Source organism: Chiloscyllium plagiosum, chromosome 32 (genome assembly GCF_004010195.1).
Source record: "Chiloscyllium plagiosum isolate BGI_BamShark_2017 chromosome 32, ASM401019v2, whole genome shotgun sequence".
Classification (NCBI taxonomy): Eukaryota; Metazoa; Chordata; class Chondrichthyes; order Orectolobiformes; family Hemiscylliidae; genus Chiloscyllium; species Chiloscyllium plagiosum.
The window spans coordinates 5642062-5661061 of NC_057741.1; the positions used below are offsets into that span (position 1 = coordinate 5642062).

General features: G+C 39.7%; 1 protein-coding gene across 6 annotated transcripts in view; it reads left to right on the forward strand.

The window, feature by feature from the left end:
• Positions 1–19000, forward strand: part of spata5 (spermatogenesis associated 5) — a 436625-nt gene that overhangs the window by 85663 nt on the left and 331962 nt on the right. For all 6 annotated transcript variants that reach the window (XM_043674060.1, XM_043674061.1, XM_043674062.1 and 3 more), the window contains exons 11-12: positions 10704–10757; positions 17088–17167. In XM_043674060.1, the coding sequence (XP_043529995.1) occupies positions 10704–10757; positions 17088–17167 (134 nt within the window). The remainder of the gene's footprint in view (positions 1–10703; positions 10758–17087; positions 17168–19000) is intronic.

The following is a 19000-nucleotide window of genomic DNA, read 5'->3' on the forward strand; positions in this document are numbered from 1 at the left end:
TTGTGCCACAAGTGCCAAGAGTGGCCATTTCCAACATGGAAAGGTATAATCTGACCTTGATCTTCCTAAACGCTTCCCTATAAACATTGGGAGTATTGGGATCATAATTCACCAGTTATATCAGTCCTGTAGCAGTGGATGCCAAGTGGCTCATGTCCTGCTTTTCTACCATGATATAAAAGCTTCAGGTCAGGAAAATGATAGAAGACTCTCCAGTGGGTGGATACAGCTGCAGTAACACTCCAGAAGCTTGACATCATTCAAGAGATATGATTCTTTTTTACTTGCTGTCTGTACAATATAATTTAATTTCCACCTGTAACGCCACTAATCCAGTGCTGTTGTAGGATTTATTATCTAGATGATACACTGCAGTCACTTGCCAAACTTCCTTGGACAGAAATTCCAAGCTTTGAGTACAGCCAACAAAAGCAGCAATACCATGAGAATACCACCACCTACAAGTTGCACACCATATGTTGCATTCATGTAGTGCATTTCAGGGATTTATGCATGTCCCATTGAGTTAATATTTTTGCTTAAGGAGTTATAGTTGTTTTGCCTGAAACACAAACAGCCCCCTGCCTTATGTGAAACATTGATTTATTGTTCATATGGATCATGTTTTTCTTTCTCCTTTTTCTGTCACAAAATATGCAATTTTTGATTTTGTTTGGCTTTTTTGGTGACAGGAAGAGAAATCTATGGCAGGATTCAATCATCAAATTACAGGAAATGATTTGGGAAGCAACAATGTGTTCAAGGGTATCAGTTGTGGAAAGGAGTTTGGTAGTGGAATGATACCTTTCAAGTCAGTTAAATCAAAGATAGATTTCTTGGAATGGGGTGATGATGATTTAGGAAGGGTGAAGCACAATTGCTGAAGAGAGGGAAAATACACAATGTCACCTTATCATGGGACCCACAAAAGATAGGTTAGGTGATCAGCAATGCTGTGGGAATGGGGTCAAGGGAACAGGGAATGAAGCAGGATGAATTCAAAGTGGAAACTAAGGAATAGACAGGAGAAAACCTTGAATTTACAGGTCAGGTAGAGGAAGGTTGAGGGAAATGTTTACTTTGCTTGGCAAGAGACACGTGGTAATGGAGAACCGAAAAGGAGAGATGAATGTAAGAGTCTTCTATTCAAGAAAAATAAATCCATAAGCTTCTTGTATTTGTTAATGAAGGTAACATGCAAAATCTCGACTAACTTACAAACAATGGTTTGTTATGGGACTCCAACGTCCATGGAACCACACACCTAGCAAGTGGGCAATGCCTATTGCAGGGTAAAGAAGAAAATAGACAGAGAGATTATGTATTTTGGACTGAAAAGGAACAATCCGGGTATTTTTGACATGATATGAAGTTAAATACAGTGGACGTCCAGTGAGACTTGGAGGGGGGGGGGTTCAGGTGCATCGGTCTTGAAAATGTCATGACCAGGTGCAGAAAATAATTTAAAAAGCAAATGGAATTCTATCTCGAGGACTGGAGTATAAGGATGCAGAAGTAACGCTCCAGTTATATAAAACCCTGGTTAAATCTCACTTGGAATATTGTGAGCAGATCTGGGCACCAGACCTTAGGAAGGATATATAGGCCACAGGTATATGGAGTTAGGCCCCAGGTCAGCCATGATCTCATTGAATGCTGAAACATTCAGGGGCTGAATTGCCTAATCCTGTTCCTGTATTCTTATGTTCCTTTAAGTGAGATGATTGAAGTTCCCTAAGAAAATTTGGGATTGTAAACATACCTGTTTATTTCATAGATGTCATAAGACATTGATATGAATGGAAAGATTCTCCAGCATTTTTGTTTTCTTTTACTTACAAAACAAATGCTTGTTCTGAGCTGATCCACTATATTAATTGTAATAAAAGACATTGATGTTTAACTTGTCATGCTAATCATTGATTTTTTTTTTGTTTCCCCAAGTGTAATTCCCTTTGCATTTCCCAACACCACAACAGCTGTTAACAAGTGGGGGGAATAGAAGATAAGTGGATGAACTACTTTTTTTCAGAAACAGTAGATTATGTTGTTCAAAAAAAACCAAAGAACTCTGATTGCTGGAACAAAGAAACAGAAACAGAAATTGCTGTAAAAACTCAAGGTCTGGCAGCATCTGTGGAGAGAAAGCAGAATTAACATTTCAGGTCCAGTTACCCTTCCTCAGATCTCTTCTATTGCTTTGGAAGAGCAGTGACAGAGTTTCTGCAAACCCTTTGATAAGAGCTTTTTATAGAGTTGATGATCAAACTTCATAGTAGAAGTGAACAATGGTGGGAAAACTGCTGTGATAGTCTCAATTATAATTATAAAGCTAGCTGGGAATGCGATAGGTAGATGAAGGTGGGGGTGAAAATGATAGGTCAGAGAGGAGGGTCAAGCAGAGAGGTAGGAACAAAGATGGACAGGTAGGACCGTTCAAGAGGGCGGTGCTGAGTTGGAAGCTTGGGACTGGGATAAGGTGGGGGACAGGGGAAATGGGGAAACTGGTGCAATCCATATTGATCCCGTGTGGTTGTAATGTCCCAAAATGGAAGATGAGGCGTTCTTCCTGCAGGCATTGCGTGGTTAGGGTTTGGTGATGGAGAAGACTCAGGACCTGCATGTCCTTGGCAGAATGGAAGGCGGGGTCTGTTGTCTCAATTTTGGCGCTAGCCCCCAAATGTTGATATTGAGGATTTTACAGGAGCTGGGTTTGCTATTATTGTTTCTGGTGCCTGGGATCAAGCCAGATGATTAGCCTTGTTTCATTCCTTTCTTGAGATTTTGTAGCAATTTTAATACAACAGAGTGACTTGATGGACTATTTTAAAGGGTATTTAAGATTCAGTCACATTGCTGTGGGTCTGGAGTCACTGAAGATGAGACCAAGTAAAGATGCCAGATTTCCATCCCCTAAAGCACATTAGTGAACGAAACAAGCTTTCAATTCCAGAGTTTGTTGAATTCAAATTCCACCATCAGCTTTGGTGGGTTTCAAGCCCATTTTACCGTAACATTAGTGTGGGGCAATGGATTTCTAGTCCATTGACATTATCATTGTATCACTGTCTCCCCAAGTTAATAATTCGGCATAAAATGAAAACTTTAGGGAACAAATGATTATGCATTACTAGTGATCTTGATGGCTGCTGCTTGCAGCTTGTTTCATAAATTTATTCTTTTGAATATTTTCATTATGTCCTCATCATAACAGCTAGGAGCCTGGTACTGCAATAACTAGCAGCTGGAAGATTTGTTTTCGAACATCAAGACAGAGAGACTGTTTTTTGAGTTACCATTTCATCAGTCACATTAATGACTAGGATGGAAAATTACTCTCAGGAGAAATCTCTCAAAATTCTTCACTCATTTATGATTAGCAAAGAATGGAGTTTAGCCAGGAATTGTGATAACGTAGACCTGTGCTTGCCAACAATAAAATGGGGATTAAAACAAGGTTCTACTATTTTGGAACTTTATCTTGAGATTTCTTAGTGATCACACTTATGCCAAATGTTGAAAAAGATATAATTCCACTATATAAGTCATCTTGTGTTGCTTTAGCATTTCTGAAAATCTTCAAAATGATATTACTTTGCTCAAATCCACAAATTGGTTATTACAGTCAAAATTTTAATAAACATGACTGATCTTTTCTTTTATATTACCAACACACAAATATTAGTGCAATCTTCTGTTGCATCTTAACTACTAGATATGGGTGGTAAGATTGAGGTATTTACATTCTGGAATTTGCCTCGTGGTTTGCCTCAGTGAACTGATGCCTCTGATATTGTAACAATGATTTAATAACTGTTTACTGCACTTACCTTAACTTATTCCCCACAGAATTCCTCAGCATGTTGTAGTCCTTATCCAATTTCCACAGCTGCATGTTAAATCAACATCTGTTCAGCTCAATTTTGTGGCAACTTATTTTCCTCTAATTTGAACAGTTGCCATTATGCCCTTATCCACATCCTAGGAGGATTACTCTTGTTTTCCTCTCTGAATACACGGATGCGTTTTGAGATTAAATTACTCTCTCCAGATGTCCTGCAGGTGAAACAAAATGAGTTCACAATACAGGATATTTGGGAACTGCTCCAGATATATTTAAGTAAAAATAAGGGGACTTGATGTCATAGGAAATTAAATAAGGAGTTACCCTCCCATACCTTTACTCCCAGCTTGTCTCGCATTCTCCCATCATACATGAGTGGCTTTTCTGTTTAAGGATGTGCAAGAGGAATACAGTTACAGTGTCACCAAATGGTACTTTAGCTCAGGATTTTGGAAAGTAATCAATCTCCTTGAGTAATATTGCATTAAGAATACAAGAAGATGTGAAAATTGTATGTAAACTCAAACGACTCCCAGTTTTCAATACATGAATTTGGCTCATTTATGGCACTGTCATTTCATTTGCAATGAAGAAACTCCATGGACCTTAATACATAATCTTGTTAAAATTTCCATACTGCATTAACAGAGATTCAAAACTGAAAATTAAATGTTAAACCTAGGTTTTATCTGTCCATCAAAATGGATTTCAAACAACACGAATAATATTTGCAAAATAGAAATGATTTTGTCAAGTGTCCTTTCTAAGTTTCTTCCTGCTTTGGACACCAGCAAAAGAAAATTATCTTGAGCGATTTGATTTACAATTTGTATGAACTTTTAAGGTCCATCTTAATGGATAATAGCAGAGATGCTGAGAAGTTTAGTGGTGGCATTCTAGAGCTTAAAGACTTTGCAACTGAAAACACAGTTGTCAGTGATTGAGTGACTAAAATGTATAAGAGGGCAGAAATGGCAAAGTACATTATAGATAAGAGGATCCCTGGAGGAGTCAGCAATGGTGAGAACTTGAGAAAATATCGCAAGAATGAGAAAATCAGAATCTTGATATCAAGAAAAAGTTCTCAATTTTATTTTTCCTTAAGCCTTAAGTGGTGACTTCAGAATCTCGCTGTTGAGCTTTAATTACTCTGCATTTGCAGTTCATTAGAGTTAGAATTAGATTTCATTGTCACATGTACTCAAGTACAGGGATGCAGGAATATAGTGAAAAGTGAACAATGTCACCATTCTCGATGCCATATTAGATACAAAATACCAAGGTACAAATTATTCATACAAAATAGAAGAATAAGGAATTACAGTTGAAAGTCCAACATTATAGTCCTCCTTAAGTGCTCAGCCATGCTGGGTTCACACTCTGCACAAGGTTTCGATCTTCTCCGTGTTAGGTTCGATCTCCCTGCTGTTGCAGATGCCAGGAGATTTCAATCTTCCCTGTGCTGAGCTTGCTGTCTTCTACATTGAGCTTGCTCTCCTCCACACTGGGCTTGCTGTCCCCCAAGCTGGCTTGCCTCCACTGCATTGCTCTCTCGCTCTCCCCCTCGCTCTCTCACTGTCCTCCACGCTGGCTGGCTCTCTCCATAGAAGCTAAGTGGTTTAAAGTAAGAAAAAAAAAGCTGCAAAGGAAGAAAAAAAAGTAAAAGCAGATGGAGCAGATGTGCTCTGGGCAGGAGCTCGCATGTTGTCATCTTGAATTATTAGCCCAACTCACCTAATTTCTATGCCACTGCCAATTCTCCTCCCCTTCTTTGAGAAACTAGGTGGTGCAAATTCGCAACTGGTAAATCAGGGCAATTACATGTCAGGTGCAACTCCCTGATTGCTTGTCCCAGTCTTCATTCAACTCTATTTTGACAACAACATCTCTGCATAATGTAGTCCAATGGCTTCCTCCTACATTTGTCCACGTACATTATCATGAGCAAGCCAGCAGCCTCCTATATCATCATGCTTGCTCTCGGTAAAACTATTACACCAATTCAACCCTTCAAGTCTTTGCTTTGGAGTTCAACTTGCACACTTCTGCCAGGTAATTTTGCATACAAGGACATACATGCAGATCATGCATATAAATAACATTTTATAGCTCTTAACTTAATTCGTATTGCTCAGTCAATTTACTGCTTCTTTGGAGGCTGCTAACTTCTTGGCTTCCATTTTCACTTCGTGCATAAGATCTTCAGTGCTGAAGGGCTTGTATTGCTTTTTAGCACCCACAGCTTGTCACAAACTGGAAGCACTGAACAGTCAAGGGGATGAACTTGTCTATGTATGCCAATATGTTTACATCCATGTCATACCTATAGAATGTGCCTACATGTCAAACATGTGGCATGTGCTTCAATCAAATGGCCATTTCTGATAATTAAAGGGGAGCAGTCCCCTGAGGTGTTAAGGTGGACTATAATCAGTCAGGGTTGCTGCCAAAGTTTGTCAAAGGGTTAGTCTGTTCCAGTTCAGAATGTACACGAGTCAGTTAGGTGCTTGCACCTGCAAGAGTCTGGGGATCCCTATATTTGCAATCAGGGATTGTGCCAGAGTCAGTACTCCAGATCAAGTGGTACCAGTATAGGAATTCAGTCGGGGTTATATAGAGGTGTTATTTCAGTGGGGTGAGCCAGTTCTCTTGAAATGAGACAAACAACAGGATTGAAGATGATGAAAGTGGTTGGAAGAGCATATGGTGCGAATGGAGGAGAGATGGTGAGGTGTGTTATGTGCCAGGCCAGAGCCCCTCAAACTATTTCAAGAAGGTAGCCTAGGCCCGAGCTTTTTTTCTTCTTTTCGAGAAAGATGTGAAGTGGATGCTCCAGACATGATGCAGCTGGTCACACCACTTGGCTTTAAGCAAAACAGAATTTATTTGTACACTACAGTTGAAACACGAACAAAACAAAACAGAATTTAGAATAGCTTAACTATTTGAAAACTCAATCGACTCTATCATAACTTAACTAAGGAGCTATTCCAATTACCACAACATCCTATAAACACATCCCTTGGCAAAAGATATATTCAAACACACGTTCTTACAGGCAGGAGAGATTTCAGAAAGAAGTCAGCCAAGGATCATCTGCTGAAGCATGGAACCTTTTTCATAGCAGGCATTCAGAAGCTGTTGCAAAAAGTAAGCCAAGCTAGAAAGAAACTGAACTGGGAGAACTGGCCATTCCTCTGCCATTGTTAGAGTAGACTTTTCGGCACCTCTGCCTTTATGACCTCTCTTGAAAAAAGATCAAGGACAAAATAACCTTTTTAAAGTGACAGCATCGTCACAATTGTCCTACTGATTAGGAAGCATAGATGATAGGAAGGTTAGTAGTTCAGGAAGATCAGAGAGGTGAGAGCTATTGAATAGAAATGATGTGTGCAACAGTGAGAGTTATATGTTTATATCTAATTACGATAATATATGCTAAATCTTTTTTTATTCATTCATGTGAAGTAGGGGTCACTGGTTGAACCAGCATTTAGTGCATATCCTTACTTGCTCAGAAGGGAATCCATATTGCTGTGGTCTGGAGTCACATGTAGTGCAGACCAGGTAAGGGTTGGAAATTTCCTTCCCTGAAGAGAATCGGATAGCATTTTCCTTGATAATCGACAGTAGTTCCATGATATCATTAAACTCTTATTTCCAAATTATTATTCAATTCAAATTACACCATCTGCCTTGGTGGGATTTGAGCCCCAGTGCATTACCTGGATCTACATTAATAGTCAAACAATAGTATCAGTAAGCCTTTCGGTAAAATAAGAAGCTAATTTGTTGTTTCATCGGTGATGATGGGACAGCATAATGTGAGCGCCACTTCCTGTCATTCGTGTCTGAAATTGTGTGCAGGTACTCTTTAAATATATTGCTAGTGGTGTAAATGCTGGAAGGACTCAGCAGTGGTGAGCATCTCCACCTCTCCTATGGTGTGACTGCATAAGAAGTGTGAGAATGTACCCAGTCTGTAATTAATGAGATGTAAAAGAGGAGAATATGTGAGACAAGTCACTGTGGGACATGGCAGATCAGGCACTATGAACCCTACTCAACAGAATGCTTCAACTGAAAATGGGAAAGTTTGTTTTCCACAACCAGCTGTAACTTGGGGCATTCCACCGAAGATCATTTCTTGAGCATGCAGTTCATATTAATGACTTTGAGGGTGCTGCGTAGAATGAATCAAAATTTGCTGATGATACCTATTTAAATGGGGAAAGTGAGCAGTGAGGAAGATGCAAATATCTGCAAAGGGAAATGGACAGGGTAAGTATATGGGTAAGAGCATGGCAAATAGATGATAATATCGGAAAATGAAAAATTATGCAATCTAGATGGCAAATAGTAAAGAATAATACTTTTTAAATGGTGAAAGTCTGGGCAATGTGGCACTTCAGAGGCACCCGTACACAAATCAAAGTTGACATGTAGATGTAAACTAAATGACGCATTAGCTTGTATTAACAGAAGAGTTGGTGAGTAACAGTGAAATTATCTTACGGTACTTATATGGAAACTCGGTGAGGCCATACCTGAAGGATTCTGTACATTTTGGTCTCCTTACTAAGGAAGAAATTACTTGCCTTGGTAGGAATGTAAAAAAAAATCACAAGACGAATCCTTGGGATAAGGGGATTAGCCTATGAATTGAAATTAAGTAGGATGGTCCTGTATATGTACTTGAGATGATTGGAGGGTGGAAAATGTTATTCCCTTGTTCAAGAAAGGGAATAAGGATAATCCTGGGAATTACAGACCAGTCGGTCCTACTGTGGTAGGCAAATAATTGGAGAGGATTCAGCGAGACCAGATTTATGATTACTTGGGACACCATACTTTGATTGGAGATAGCATGGCTTTGTAAGGGGCAGGTCATGCCTCACAAGCCTTATTGAATTCTTTGAGGATGTGACAAAATACTTTGATGAAGGTAGAGCAGTGGAAATGGTGTCCATGGATTTTAGCAAGGCAGTTGATAAGGTTCCCTGTGGTAGGCTCATTCAGAAAGTAAGGAGGCATGGGATCCAGGGAAATTTGGCAGAGACTTTTTCCCAGAACAGAAGTGGCTATCACAAGGCGGCATAATTTTAAGGTGATTGGAGGAAGGTTTAGGAGAGATGTCAGAGGTCAGTTCTTTACAAATAAAGTGGTGGTTGCATTGAATACACTGCCAGCGGTGGTGGTAGGGTCAGATACATTAGGGCTGAAAATGTGTTGCTGGAAAAGCGCAGCAGGTCAGGCAGCATCCAGGGAACAGGAGAATCGACATTTCAGGCATAAGCCCTTCTTCAGGAAGAAGATCCTGAAGAAGGGCTTATGCCCGAAATGTCGAATCTCCTGTTCCCTGGATGCTGCCTGACCTGCTGCGCTTTTCCAGCAACACATTTTCAGCTCTGATCTCCAGCATCTGCAGACCTCACTTTCTCCTCAGATACATTAGGGACATTTTAACTGACTCTTGGATAGGCATATGGATCGTAAAACGAAGGGTTTGTAGGACCGTTTGATCTTAGAGTAGGATAAAAGGTTGGCACAACATCGAGACCAAAAGGGACTGTACTGTGCTGTATTGTACTATGTAAAACCATGAAAATGATACACGGCTGGCTTATTCAAGTACTTCAGTGACTGGCAACAATGTGCTTGAAGAAGTAGCGTTTAAAATACTTTGAATAGCTCAGTTTGAGGAACCGCCAAGTTGGAGAGCATCATGTGCACTCACTGAAGGGCAGGTATTTCAGGATGGCTGGAACAATGCCAACATTTCTATAAGCAACTTGGTATAGTTGAGAGTAGGACTGCAGGATAGGGTATCAGGACACAAAATATTTTTTTTTGAGGGCTGATTTTGGATTTTGGGGTTTTTTCATATTGACAAACTGTCTTAGATGATGCAGTCACATAACAACATTATTTATATGAGGCATTTGGACTTTTTGAGCACTTTTTGAATAATTCTTCAATATCTTCTGTAATTAAATTTAAAGCTACAGCAGTTGAAGAAAGCATTCTTTCCTTTAAAGTGGCATATGATAAGTATAATTTAGTAACAAAAATATTTTATAAATAACTGAAGCACTTCTGCACACAAAAAGCTATCATTCTAAACGCACCTTATTAATTGGTGAGGTTGTAGCTTTTGCATTTCTACCACATTCACAAAGTAGGAAAATTTTAAATTCTTTAATCATTTTCACTGCATCTCAGATTTAAATATAACACTGACACAATGTTCATTGTCATGGCATCTGAATTTTTCACATGTAGTAGTTCTTGAATATTTGTTTTAATAAACTAGATTTTTACATTAAATTGCAAGTAATACATTATCTTAGGGATTTCAAGTTTTCCCAGCTTCTCTTTAGCTGATTTTCCTTCGTTGATAGATTTATAACTGTTCTCTCTTCTTTACCTTCTCCCGCTGTCTTCCCTGCCTCTGTAGACTCCTTGTTCTCCCACCCGCCCACGGAATGTCCACCCCCTGTATGCATTCTCCTTCTCCCTCTCCCTCTCACCTCCCTGCCATCTGACTGGGGGAGAATCTCCTCACCATTTCCTTCCATTGAACCTAACAGAGGGGAGGATGACTTTTCCCTGGTCACCCTTGCGAATGAACTTTTCAGAGCTATTTAGGGATTTCAGGAGTGGGTTCGCCTATTGCCCCAGTCTATTTTGGGTGGTGTTAAGTATTGTGACAAAATATTGGAGGAATTATTGTATTTTGGTCGAAAAAGGGCATCATCTTAACCTATATATAATGTTATATTGTTACTGTTGGTTGTTTTGCTCAGTTGTTTTTACACTATCATTAAATAACTAACTTAAAGTTTTTGTTCTTATTTAGGGACCAGAACTAATGAGTAAATACGTAGGAGAGTCTGAGCGTGCTGTGAGAGAGGTAGGTTGGATAAGAATGCTTGTACTTCACATTTGTGTTACTTGTTGCTTGGCTGTATGATTTTAAGTTTTATAAGAAAAAATTACTTAAAAGCACTTGAAAGTATAATGAACTGAAGTACAAAGATATGCAGGTCAGGTGAATTGGCCATGCTAAATTGCCCATCGTGATAGGTGCATTAGTAGGGGAATGGGTCTGGGTGGGTTACTCTTCGGAGGGTCGGTGTGGACTTGTTGGGCCGAAGGGCCTGTTTCCGCACTGTAGGGAATCTTATCTATTTCTGATGGCCAATACAATACAAAAGCAGGATGAATATGACAACATTTTGCAGTGCCTTTAAACGAAATCTGTAAATTATAAATAGCATTTTTTTAAAGCTTCCTTACTAAAATTATTAACTTCTAATGCATGCAATACTGAACATATATTTTTCAACATATTTCCCCCTTTCCTGATTTTTCTCAGTGGCATGGCCCCTTTAATTCAAATGATGCAATGTCCCACCCAGCAGTTCACAAATAAGCATCTGGAGGCCACTCAGTAGTTCGGGATTCATTGCTGTGATTGGCTTTGGGTGATAATGAAAAAGAAAGGGTTGGCTAAAAGAAGGGAATGAGGTTCAAGGTTGATCTGAATTCCTTTGATGCTTATAGGAGCACTCTTGGCAGAGGGGGAAAGAAATGTCCTGAATTAACCTTAAATTTGCCTGTTGGGCCTATTCTGGCCCAGGAGCTCACTTCCAGCAGATTTTTCCTGACTGCATGGGAAGCCAACAATGCCATCCTCTCTGACCTCCCCCACTGGCCCTCTGATTTTGTCTCAAACTTACATTGCTTAGCGAGTGCTGTTGCCATTGTCATTGCCAATCTATATGCTTAAAGGAAGACCTACCTGCTTTACTGTGGGTGTTCTCCTTGTACTCTAAACAGCAGATGAATATGGAAACAAAACAAGGAAAAAGTGAGATAGTTGTATATAACTTGATTTCAATTATTTAAATTGCCCAGCCTATCTGGTTTCTTGACATCAGAGTAGTTTAAGATGCGAAATGTAATTGCTGCTACATTTTTGAGGAGTGGTAAGGAAACACTTGACCTCCATTGTCAGCCCAGCAGAGTTAAGATAAGAAAACTGAGCAGACCAAAATATTAAATCTGTGTCTTTCAGTACTGGCACTGTATGTTGGGGTTTCATAAGCAATACTGCAATGATGTTATCCTCTGTATCATTTGTTCCATTTATGATCTTGTATATGTACACTGAAAAAGAGAGGATGCAATAAGTTAGAATACCTCTAATGTGAGATTCAATCGAGCGTACTGTTGAATCAAAACTGTACTCTCTTACTCTGTTAATTGAGTTTGCGTTTCTAGTCTGCATGAAGCTTTGTACCCGAATTGATCTTAGTTTGTAATATAGCTGATAGTCTTACATAGAGAGACCACAAATATGTGTGACGAGAAAAAGAAAATTATTGCTTTGGCACCGTGTACAGTGTTGTGTGGTTCATGCTTGTTTTGACGTAGACTTGTAATTATTCAATATTCAAGTTAAATCTACTTGTTGTAGCCTATAGATTTGCTGTTTGAAGTTTTTTTTATCAAATTAAAATCAATAGCTATATACAGGATTAAAATAATGCTGACTGATTTTCTAAATATCTGTCTGAAAAAGGAGAGCCTTCTATTCTTCACTGGTAACCCCATTCACTTCTAACACAAAAATAGACCTTGGGAAATAACATCAGAATGTTTTACTTCAACAATATTGAATAGTTGGCAAATACTTTGCTTATAAAATTCAAGTTTGGTTCTGAGTATGAGGAAGTGGTCCCTGGTGAGTGGGCAACAAACCTACACAGCATTACCTCCCACAGTATAGGTACCATTCCAAACATCTTGCATCAATCCAAGATAGTGGTCATTGCCAAGTCAGGAGCAGCACCCGCTAACCCATGAAGTTTGCCATCCTTTCACCCAACTGTCAATTAAATACAACATCTTGGAATGCTTTCTGCTAAACAGACGACATTCCACCCTGGAAACAGTCCATCCCTAATCCTCGCCTAATAGGCAGGGTTATGCATAGATTGCAGCTGCTCCAATCAGCTCCTGACACAGACCTCACATTGAAGCTAATTTCAGAAAGGCCTGAAGATAAGGACCACCTTTGTTGACTTAATCTGTGTATTGACACAGTGCAGTGCACAAACATATCACTGAAGCACTCTCTTAAAATCATCTGTATGAAAACTCTACAACTAATCAATTCCACAGTTAGTATCTGATAGTTTGTATGGACCTTGGAGTTCAAGTCAACCAAAACTAGCAAAAAGTTTACTTTAACAGGTACCAGTTCATGCACCAGCCCTCTTCACCAGCAACCTCTTGCCCACAAAGCCATGCTTCTTCACACGTTTCTTCACACATGCTTATGATTTCGATCCTGGCTTGCTAGGCTGAAAACTACATGTTGTTGAGAAAATGTTCACTGAAGATATGTTTTCTGTGGACATGCTTTAATAGAAGGATACTTTGAGCAACCACTGTCAAAACTGTTCTTTCAGTAATCCACTATGTTTAATTCATTCTTGGAATGTGGGTAGCACTGGCTGGGCCAGCACTTACTGCCTATCCCTAATTGCTTTTGTGAAGTAGCAGTAAGTTGTCTTTTTTAATCTTTATAGTCAATTCGTATAGTTAAACCCATAATGCTATTGGTGAGGGAGTTCCAAGGTTTTGACCCAATGACCCTGATGAAATGGCAATATATTTCCAAGTCTGGATGGTGAGTGACTTGGAGGTGGTAGTGCAGGTGGTAGTGTTCCCATATATCTGCTCCCCTTGTCCTTCTGTTGTGGTCGTGTGTTTGAGAAGTACGATTTAAAGAACCTTTGTGAATTCCTGCAGTGCACCTTGTAGATGGTATTGCACTGCTGCTACTGAGTGAAAGTAGACACAGGAAATATTTGTGGATACCATGCCAGTCAAGCAGGCTGCCATGTCCAGCTATGGTGTCTAGTTTCTTGGTGTTGTTAGAGCTGTACTCATCCAGGCAAATGTGGAGTATTCAGTGACACTCCTGACTTGTGCCTTGTAGCTTGTGGACAAGCTTTGGGGTGTCAGGACGTTAGTTGGACTCCCAATCTCTAATCTGCTGTTGTAGCCACAGTAGTTATGTACAGTTGGTTTTTCAACATGTCTTGGCTATAACGCGATTGAAGAATTTAGACCATGATTTGCAGAATGCGATCTTTCCTTACCTGTATTGGGTATAAAGCAATTCTGGCCCCATTAGTTTAAACGGCATTGCTGTTTTGCAATTTTCTTATAATGCGGGATCGCATGGGAACTGAACTATTGCATTGTATCAGAATGGACTGTAGTTAGTCCAATTAAATTCCCGCTCAGTAGTTATCCCTAGGATGTTGATAGGGTATTCAGTGATGGTGATTCCATTTCATGTCAAGGGGAAATGTTTAGATTCTCTGTTGGAGATGGTATTTGTGAGGTGCAAATGTTACTTCTACTTGTCAGCCTAAGCCTGGATAAATTTTCCTGCATTTGGACATAGATTTCTTCAGTATCTGCAGAGTTGCATATGGTGCTGAACATTTGTGCAGTCATCAGCAAGCGTCCCATTTCTGACTTCAGAATGGAGAGAAGGTTATTGATAAGCACCTGAAGAGGGTTGGGCTTCGGACAGTCCCCTGAGGAACTCCTGCAAAGATGTCCTGGAGCTGGATGTGATGACTCGTGTCTAATAACCACGGCCATCTATCTTTGTGCTACATATTACTCTGACCAGTGGAGAGTTTTCCCTCGATTCCAGTTTTGCTAGGATTCCTTGCTGTCAAAGCTGGTTACATGCTGCTTGATGTCAAGAGCAATCATTCCCACGGAAACCTCTGGAATTAACCACTTTAGCCCATGTTTGAACCAAGGCTGTAATGAGGAACTTCGTGGCCACGGTGGAACCTAAACTAAGTGTCAGTGCGCAGGTGATTGCTACGCAAGGTTTCCTTGAGAGCATTTTTGATGGCATGTTTCATTACTGATAATTGAGATACACTAATGTGGCAATATTTAGCTGGGTTAGATTTGTCCTGCGTTTTGTGTATAAGGCATATCTGGGCAATTTCCATGTTGTGTGGTAGATGCCGGTGTTGCAATTTTAATAACTTAAAAGGCCATGATAAAATTTTGTATCCAGTTCTGTGGTCGATCGCTCATTCATGACTCAACACCAAAATACCTTTGCATCAGAAGGGCTCAGAAGAAGAGTCAACTGCACTCGAAATGTTACTCTGTTTCTGTCTGCACAGGTATTGCTAGACTTGCTGAGCTTTCCAACACTTAAAATCACTTTGGCATTATTCTTGACTATACTGACCGGCCTGCAATATCACCAATGTACTAGAACCAAAGTCAAGATGAAAGTGAATCCTATAGATAAAGCGGTAGACATCAGGAGAGCCTCCACACTATGCTCTGCTTCATTTGTCCTGGCCTATCCAGTAACCGAGTTCTGATGCTCTAGCTGACTCAGAAGTGGTTGCGAAAATGTGTGAGACATTCACCTTTGGAAAGTCATGAGAGTTGCTCCTGAGGTGTTGGCACCAGCTCCAAGTGAGTATCTTCCTGTGCTAGCATGCTTTGAAAAACCTGATGTCCACAGGGATAAGATCCTCCTCAAAGAATGGCAACAGCTGACTGCTAAAGGAGCATGCCCATTAATACAGATCCTCAAAATAAAAACCAACACATTTTCCTGAAATCCAGTAGTCCTTACTGGAATACATGCCGCACTGTTGCTTCAAACTGATGACAGCCCACCTCTCAATGGTGCACTACTTGTTAACTTATCTGAATGGTGAAGTATTTGGTTATGACCTTCTAAGAAAAAATATTGACACCATTCAACCACTTGAGATTGAGCAATGGAAAATTCAATCCTTTACCATGTAGTATTAGATTAATTGAAATCCTTTACTATTGATGTACATTTGTTACAACATTTCTCAGCAATTTACTAACATGTTTGCTCTTCTAACTCTTTCTGACTGGGGTAAATGCTATATTTCCAGGAACTCTTTTTTTTCTCTCTGTTCCTCTGTTCAAACCATATCTCTTATTGTAATGCAGCTCGTAATTATCAACAGGTGAAAATTGCTTACATTTTCTGTATGAATATTGGTTGGTGTAGAGAACTTGTTGGAAGTAGGACCATCATTGTGTAGTCTTGGATCTGACCTGGAGAATATATATTTGGATAAGTTGCCAACTATCACTTGTATGCAACCTGAGGTTTAGGAGGAAATGTGCAAGGGGAAAGGGAAAAACAAAATTCATCTTTACAATATTTGAAATGAAAACAGAAATTTCTGGAAAAGTTCAGCAGGTCTGGCAGAGAAGTCAGAGTTAATGTTTCGAGTCAAGTGCTGATGGTGGCTAGGAAAATGTTGGTTTATATGCAGAAGATAGAGTGGGATGAGGGAGTAGTCAATAGGTGGGGATAGAGTTCCAAGAGAGAGAAGAACAGTTAGACAGACAAAGGATTGGATAATGATCACTAGGAGAGTTAATAGCGATTAATGGGAACTGGTAGTGGCTAACAATAGGTTGTGTGTAATAGCAGACACTGTGATAACAAGGCCTAGGGTGTCAGGGTTGGGGTAAGGACATGGGAGAGCTTCAGCACTTCATTTTCCACTTGGGGAACCTGCAGCCTTCAATATCAAGTTTAACAACTTCAGAGCTTGAGCTCTCTCCCGTGTCCTTTCCCCAACCCCCCACACCCCAGTCTGCTATTACACATAATACAAGAGTCACTCGACCCAAAATATTAACTGTCATTTTCTGACCACATATGCTGCCAGACATGCTGAGCTTTTCCAGCAATTTCTATTTTCACTTCTGATTTACCACATCTGCAGTTCTTGTCGTTTTTACAATGTTTGAGTTGGTCGCTTGAGGATCTAGAGATAACACCATCCTGGAAAGTTATATGGAAGATATTTTCCCTGTAAATATGTCATTGAGTGATGTCAATTGCAATGAACAGTATCATGAGACCTTATTGAGTCACTTGTTTCTGTTATCTTTATAACTTATGAAATCTTCATAAGTTCATGAGCTCTTTGCAAATCTTTAATAAATCCTCTTTAGTGGGATTGTGCAGTGTTTGAAACACACTGACAAGTGTGCTAACTATATTTTTATGCTGTTACTCTTCTAGAAGTTTTCTAAAGGTTCCACAAAATTACTAATTTACTATGCTTTTGTACATGTTAATTGCCAATTGTAAAATCTGTTGTTCTTATTTACACAGATCTTTAGGAAGGCCAGAGCTGTAGCACCTTCTGTCCTCTTTTTTGATGAAATAGATGCTTTGGCTGTTGAGAGGGGCAGGTGAGTATCAACGGCACTAGATTGATTGCTAATTAAATAAGTATGTGCCAGGAACAGATCACTAAGAACTACTGTTTACATTTGGGGAAGCGTGTGACAATCAACCTGTGAATTGATTATCGACGAAAAAGTTAGGACTGCAGATGCAAGAGATCAGAGTCGAGAGTGTGGTGCTGGAAAAGCACAGCAGGTCAGACAGCATCCGAGGAGCTGGAGAATCGACATTTCGGGCATCCATCCCTGATGAAGGGCTTATGCCTGAAATATCGATTCTCCTGCTTCTCGGATGCTGCCTGACCTGCTGTGCTTTTCCAGCACCACACTCTTGACTGTGAATTGATTATAACCAACCACGTGTGGTGATTCATTACTGTCCTTAAAATGCTCTAACAGTTGGGAACCCTATGATCACCTTGTCAAAAATTATTTTCTGACCTCCCTTAGTCTATTGATTTATGTAATCAAACTGCCCATTTCTACTTTCTCTGAGTTGTATAATCTTACAGCACAGAAAGAAAGCCTTTTAGCCCTGTTGTGCCTCTGCAATTTCTTTCAAAGAGCTGTTCAATTTAATCATACACTCCTACCTTTTCCCTTATTATCTTCAAATTAATTTTCCAAAAAGGATATGCTTCTGCCAGCCTTACATGTATGGGATTTCGGATCACTACAGGCCTCCATATGGGAAAATTACTCTTCATTGCCCCTTTAAATCTTTTGCCAATTATTTTAAATCTTTAACCTCTGATTAATCACCTACCTTCTAGAGGAATCAGTTTTTTTCGCCATTTATCGAAAATGTATTGCCTCTGGGAGAAAGGCATCCACTAGGGAGCCCTTTTAAAGATAAACCTTGTTTCAACTAACCGAGGGAGCAGGTGAATAATGAAGGGGAGCCTGTTCATCCTACCTCACTTGGAAATTTAATGATTTGGAGCATACGTCCAAAACCATAATAATTTGGAGAACCTTAGGATTTTATCATAATACTAAATCCGCGCTAATCAGGGTCTTCCTGCTGGGACTGAAAACTAAGATTGGCAGTTAACTGTTCCTGCTGCATGTCCATATCAAAAAAGCTCAATCAAAATGCTGTATAATTTTGAATACCTCAATTTGGTTTCCTCTTATCCTTTGCTTCTCTAAGAAGGAAAGACCCAACTTCAATTTCTCCAGGTAACAAACATCTCTCATCTTTTGATAACATTATAATAAATTCTCTGTCCCTTCTTTGTGATCATGACATTCTCCCTAAAGCAGATTCTGTTGAGAATAGTGCACAGTCCCCCAGCTGAGGTCTAAGCAATGACTTGCTTGTTTGGCATGCAATACACCTTTATACAAAACCAAGAACCTTGTATAATCTGAAAGTAATTTATTTACTTCAAAGCCCAGAGTAGTTTATTTTCTGAAATATACAAGTTGGAATTGAACTCCTTTCCCTTGAGAATAGATTCCAGTCTTATTACCACAACCTCCCTGTGTTCCAAAGTCCTGTTGATGGCCATGCTTGCTTGTCCTCTTAAATGCTTTGACCCATCTCCTTCCCTGGAGACTTGATGTGATAACATCAACATTTCTGCAGATGTGAAGCTGTTGTTCTTGGATGGTTCACTGTTATGTAGCAAACTTGTTCTCGTGTCTTTTTTGCAAAAGTTAGTCTCAAGAGGATGGAGAGCTGACCATGAATAACTTGAACATTTTCTTTGTTGACACGATTTTCCGACGTTTGACAGATAATTCTCATTCAGCTGCAAATGTTAATAAGATGTACTGTTAACTTGCCAAGATTTCATTTTGTGAAGGTGATTTATACTTCACTGCTGTGTCTGG